The sequence below is a fragment of the Helobdella robusta genome (assembly GCF_000326865.2).
Source record: "Helobdella robusta unplaced genomic scaffold HELROscaffold_1, whole genome shotgun sequence".
NCBI classification, from domain to species: domain Eukaryota; kingdom Metazoa; phylum Annelida; class Clitellata; order Rhynchobdellida; family Glossiphoniidae; genus Helobdella; species Helobdella robusta.
The window spans coordinates 10,426,001-10,432,800 of record NW_008703570.1 but is presented as its reverse complement, the minus strand read 5'-3'; the positions used below and the strand labels follow the sequence as shown (position 1 = coordinate 10,432,800).

Here is a 6,800-nt window from a genome sequence, read left to right as displayed (position 1 = left end):
TATTGAACGTCTTTTAAGTTATTTTATAATGCGCCTGTTTTTATTTCATTTTATTTCTTCGAATTTTTGTCGTCTTCAGCATTACATTAATTCATAATTGTTGTTTTTCTTGTCGTTTTTGTTTGTTTTTCTGTTGTTTTATTTTAATGTTGATCGTTACTGTCTTCTAATTATTTATCATTATTTATTTCAACTATCCTCTTATATATATATATGTATATATATATGTATATGTATATATATATATATGTATATATATTTATTTATATATGTATGTATATATATAGTTAGAAATGAAAATAAAATTTCCAAAGGAGTAGTGTTGTTTAATAAATGCAGTTGGAGGATGAAACGACGAAGCAAACAAACCATTGAATACCTATCCCATAATAAGCTGAGGTTGTTATTAAAGTTTTTCATCATCATCATCGCATTCGCACATCAACCAAATGTGAATATCCCGCATCCTTTCCAGTTGAAATGAGGTTTGGTTCGTGTTCGGTTGTGTCGCGCAAATATATTATTCACATCAAATATCCGAAATACAATATGAATTGAGTATTCGTTACTTATGGTTGATGCTGGTCTGGATATTTCTTAGTATGGAAGGCGAATGTCTGGCTTACGGCATATAACATAGAAAATGGAAGTGTTATTATTAATCATTCAGTGAAATTCGTCAGTTAAAGTTAAAATGACCAATGACCAGGCTGAATACGGTATGAAAATGACTAAATGTTTTGAAATTGTTTGCGAGGTGCGGAATAAATGGATAGCTTTGCGTGCAGTTCGTAATATCGGGCATTACACCAGTTAATGTTTTCACACTCAACTTTTTAATTTTAATCATAACTCGCTTGTAAAACTTCTGAAAAAGTGAAAAACCACTAGGAAATGTTTTTTAATATTTTTAAATGATTAGCTTGGTTCATGCAACCAGGCACAATTTTTTCCATGTACATAATTTATTGAGTTTAAAGATTATTTATATTTTTATGTACGCATATAGTATCAATACCAACGCAAACAGACAAACGTATTTTTCCGCTCATGTCCCAAAGAGCTTAAAAACGTTTAATTGAAAGTTTTTATATTATAAAAGGCAAGTGTCTGACATTTGGTTGTGAATATTCACATAAAAATAATTTTTAAATAACAAAGATACACACACACGCATGCACGCATGTATACGTATAGAATAAATGTGAATGGAAACAAATACAAAGATAAATCGGATTACGCATGAAATAATCATGAAATGTGCTGGATAATCCGCATTCGACATCGTATTTTTATATATTTATATCCTTCAACGTTTAAATGCTGGCTCATGTTGTGCAGTACAACCTGTACGTTGTTTTGTGTGGTGGTGGTAGATAAGTAGGCGGGTGAACATTCCCCCACACAAGCATATAAGTTGGCATATATCGCATACTTAATTTACATTAGTAAATTTACATTTGTGACATTTATTACAATTTCAATCTAATCTTAAAAATTGGTTTTCCTCAAAATCTTATTTACTCTATCACGTCAAGGTAGAAGTATTGATGCGAAATTATTAAATAACACACAGACACACACACACACATATAACATATAAAGCAAACAAACGGACAAAAAAATCTTCTTTCATACTGGTATTTATTTAAACAGAGGAAGAAATACGATTTATTGTTGGTGCACGGTACTATGTGTGTTGTAAGAATCTATGTGTGTTCGTGCAAGCAACGGTGCACGCGTGTGTACAGTTTAATGTGCACACAGTGTGTACAAAGTATGCAGCATATACTCAAAGCAGTCAGCCATAAAAAAGAATTGTGGTTGTTTGGGTTGGTCACTCACTTATTGATTGGTAACAAGGCTTCGGACCATTGCGTCAACGATGGCATGGTGTATGATGTTATGAAGATGTAGTCAATAGTAAGAATAGTTAGGATGTCCGGCTTACGTGTCTGCTTGCCATTCTGCTTCTCTCCTCCTCTCTCTCTCTTTCTCCCGATGAAATAAATAACAATTAATGTAATGAGAAAATATTAAAAATGATAACAAACCAAAATAACAATACCGGCAAATTTATTTAATATGATTGTTGCACAAAACATTTTTTTGTCAGATTTCTACCTTTTAAAGACGTCATTAACTTTTTATTTTTGGACAGTTTTTCTTGTGATAAATAAATATGATAAAAAAATTTAAGTTGAATTTTTTTAAGTTAAAAAAACCCAAAAACATTCCCACACCGGGAATTGAACCCGGGCCGCCAACGTGAAAGGCTGGAATCCTAACCACTAGACCATGTGGGATATACTAACTTTGCGTTTAATAATCAAACCATCAAAACATGAAGCGGCTAATTAAAACGAAGACTTGTTAGCTTTTCGATTTAAAATAAATGTTTTTTTAAATTATTAATTACTATCAGTAGCCAACATCTAGGCGTCAAACGTCGATCCCACAGCTTTTGACATTTTTCAGAAATTTTATTTTTATATTTTTTCTTTATATAAAACAAACGCTTCATAATTTATATATTTATTTTACAGTTAAAATGAAATTTTAATAGGTTATTTTATAATTTTTTAGATTTTCTTTGTTTATTAACTGGTTTTTTGTGATTCGATTGTTTCTTTTAAAATAATTTCTTCAAATAGCAATGAAAATAAATTATGGAAGGAACGATAGATGTCCACGTGTATGACGCACTGGCGAAGTACGATAGCACAGTTTCAATGCAGCATTGTTGATAGATTCCGGAATGTGTGTAAGATTTTGAAACATATAATTTGATGAAGTGATAGTACCATTGCGTTATGTTTTTTTTAATAATATTTACCTATCATATGCGAAACGTTCTTTGCCCGCGTTGAAACTCGTTTGGAGACGAAATGCCACCTATAAAACTTTTTCTGAACTGCAATTTATACAACGCTGCGTTGTATAAATTGCAGTTCAGAAAAACGCAATTCATCTGATTATTATTATTTATATTAAACCATTCATTTTTGCGTGAGTTTTGTTAATTTTTCTCTTCTCATATGATTCAACAATGAGATATATGTTCTTGTTGTAACAAATAATTTTCTTTTAATAGCATCAAACCAGATAATGAAGTTGTATTTACATTTAATGGTATTGAGTATCTCAAATTAAATACTGAAGTCTGTCTGATGATAAATTCACGCTGCAAACAATCAATCGCTAATTCATTACATTTTATGAATTATATTCGTCACATTTTTTAATCTTGTTCACTAACCATTTTTTTAAATTTTACATTACAATTCAGCAAGAATCTTATATCTTGAATCTCTAGGGTCTGAAATGACGCTTACCTATTTTATTTGATTGTTTGGTTTTATAAAACTTCTGTTATATTCTGTACTCTATCCTGCGTTTTATACTTTTCAGTTCCTCATAGATCTATCTAAGAAGAAAAGAAAAGTGTATCTGAAAATTAAAAACTTGGTTGCAGTTTATTGGCATTTATAACAACTGAACTGGTGCAAACATGGGAAAATTTTTTGTTGCAACAATTTGTTTACACTCAGATAGTAGTTCCATAAAATAAAAAAAAATGTTATTTTTAAATTTTTCTTTCGTCGCCAGCAGCCAAGAACCAAAATTATATTGTACTGTCTGAGTCTGCTCTGCATAAAATGCGAGCATCCTGACAACAGAACAAGGAGTTACAAAAAGCGTCAAAAAATATGTCTGTTTTCTATCTTTTTCTTTTTATTCTTTCTTATGTCTGCAGCTACAAAAGCATGTTTTTACTTTTCGTCATATTTTTACCTTTGTTATTTTTTGATAATTGAAAAAAAATTGTGACAAAAACATAATGTTGAAAGCATCATAGCAACAAACGAACGGAGGCTTCTATTTGTTTTTAAAATAAAAAAACTTTCTCTTCATTTTTCAAAAACTCGTTGCCAACAAATACAATCTAAAAAAAGGAGTAATTTTTTAAAGTAGAAATTCGCGTCATAAGTGAAAAAATGTTATGATGTGCAAGTATCATCGGTAAAATGAAAAAAGTTTCTGGAAAAAGCGTTAAAATTGTCCACCCATTGTAACTTGGATATGTTTTTATTCTCTTTTGAGAATGCCGCTTTTTGTGAAAGCCCCAATCGATGCCTTAGCCCATGCTGTCTCCTTAATCCGGCCTTGGTTAGGGTTTGTCCGTAGACCCTACCTGTAAGGTCTATTACAACGTAAATAAAAATAGAAAATCTTAAGCAAGACTTTTATTACAACAATAAAATTTGTTACAACTGATTGAAACAACAATAAACGTTTTAATGAAACGCTCGTTCATATAATGCTGCAACTGCAGTATAAACTGCAAAATAATTGGGACGTGAATTTGTTGTCTAGGATCAAATTAATTGTCTTTGGGGTTTATTTGAATATGCAATTACAAACAAAACAATAAAATCAACATTTGATTCAATAATTATTACAGCTTCAAATATTCAATTCATTGGATGATTGATCGATCGATTGATTGATATAAAAGTTCAATTAAATTATTTCGAACAGATCTTGCACTGTTCAACAGAAAATTAAAAATTAATTTCAAAATAAAAGCAAATTATTTCAATCACGAATTTTCACTGAGCAAATAACTTTTTCAACAGAAAACGTACTAAAAAAAACCATAAGAATCAACCTAAAAGAGCTATTTAATTAGCATTATACTAGACCGTTAAGACAAATAACTGCAGAATTCAAGAAAATTTATCACTTGAAGGTTCTTGATATTTGAAGTTTTTTAAAAATTATTTTTAGAACTACCTGACATGCTAATAAAAATACAAGAAGACATGCGAAGAATAAATCAAGGTGAGATAAATATCAAGAACAGTTTCAACAACGGCATTACACGCAAAACAAAATGATCGCAAGGAGCGCAACTACACTTTCTGTGCAACAACATTTTATACAAGCATGTCTCTTCGACAACAGTATCGTAGCTCAGCAACAAACTTCTAACCAATCCACGCACACACAGACATACACAGCGCCATTAAATAAACAACAAAATGTAAGATAGCACAACTTGAATAGAAATTATAATTATATATGCATTGTTCTAGATGTCACTAAAGTACATACATGCATATACGTAATACGAAACACTGTAAGCTCCATTTCATTATTTGAATAAATTTGAATAAAATATAGTTTTAAATGTTACAACTAAGTTACATATATGTATGTATGCACGTATATATGTGTGTAGAAAAATAAATATTATTTATTTTCTATACTTGTCTTATATGAACATGTAGACTGGATATTCAACCATAAAACAGAACCGCAGTAACCCCTGCATCTGCACATCATCTACCAGCAACATCATCGTCGTCACCAGTGCTATCTTCAGTTAACGAAGAGTTCAGTGCGGTGGCTTCATCGGTTGATGATGCGATCGAGACGTCACCTTCGGCTAAGAGAACTTCATGAAAAGGAGTAGGTGTCCTTTGCAGCTTCCTCTTGTCCAAGCTGGGGTCTTCGTGAGAGCTTACAAACGTTACTGATTGTCTACGAATGTTGGAAGCTTGTGAGCTGTCGTCAACGTGGAGCGTGTCGTCGTCGTTGTTGTCGTTATCGCCGGCGTCAAATCTGCAAGGCTGTTCTTCAGGAACCGAGATGGGCGTTGTCGGTTTTTGTGTCGGTTCGCAGGTTTGATGGTCGTTGTGTAGCTTGAGGATCGGGTGATGAGGAAGCTGATCGGTATGTTGGTGATGGTGGTGGGCCTTGCTGTCCGCCAAGGTTGACGCTGGTGACGACATTTCAACTTTTTTGCTCATTCTTTCTTTATACTCCTAAATTTTTTATAAACCGAGCGTAACAAACTTTATGTTGCGATTGTGCAAGTATCCTTTGAAAGTGTAGTGTTACGATTACGAAGCTCTTTTAGTTTAGACTCATTTGATGCAATCCCACTGAAAATGATATTGATTAATATTAATTTAATAAATATCTCACAGATTATGAAAGAGTTAAAAGACGAAATATTCAATTACATATTAGTCGTGCAGAGGCTTTCTACAATAGTCATCAAACAATTTTACTCTCAAACGATTAATAATAATGGACTCATGCACTGTTGAAACCGTCTAATCGAACTGTCAGTTAAAATAGTGCAGGAGCAGGATCAATTCGTAAAATTAAAATTAATGAACTCTACACGACTTAACATTCATTTCATATGCATGTATATATATTATTTACATTTCTACTTTTTATACATACATGGTTCATATATATGTTGTATGTATATATATATATATATATATATATATATGTTGTATATATATACAACATATATACACATATATACACATATAAATACATGTGAATGTTGAATCGCACGCACGCTCCAACCAATATCAACAGGTGTTATTTACTGGTTTGTTGAATATAAATGAATGAATCACTAATTAATTAATTAATTACTAATTAATAGCTACCAATTAATTGCGTAAATGATGCATTTACATAATTAATAATTGTGTTTAATGCAGTTTCTCAAATGTGTTTATGTGAGGCTATATATAGTTATACTTATTATTACGCAATTACGGAGCAAACAAAATATGAAAAATGTGAAAAATGAATTTCAGTAGAAAGACATAACACACTGTTTTATCAGCATGTCACGTTTGCGCTGTTAAGTCTCTTCATTCACATCGTTTCTTTTAATATTTGTCTGATTTGATTGAATGCAAATTTAATGAGCTTCTTGGTAAATTTCCAGACCTGTCCGTGCGTGGTCATTAAAAAGCAATTTC

The 6,800-nt window shown here is 31.5% G+C and overlaps 1 protein-coding gene across 1 annotated transcript; it reads right to left on the bottom strand.

Annotated features, from left to right (window-relative positions):
• Nucleotides 1-4,232: 4,232 nt before the first annotated feature.
• HELRODRAFT_188030 (hypothetical protein) lies at nt 4,233-6,189 on the bottom strand. Its single transcript, XM_009011367.1, has one exon. It carries the CDS (start codon nt 5,814-5,816, stop codon nt 5,346-5,348), a length of 471 nt encoding a protein of 156 aa, XP_009009615.1. The 5' UTR covers nt 5,817-6,189; the 3' UTR covers nt 4,233-5,345.
• Nucleotides 6,190-6,800: the final 611 nt, after the last annotated feature.

Bases quoted from the DNA above. Each gene is read 5' to 3' on its own strand.
- HELRODRAFT_188030 (XM_009011367.1), bottom strand. From the start codon at position 5,816: ATGAGCAAAAAAGTTGAAATGTCGTCACCAGCGTCAACCTTGGCGGAC.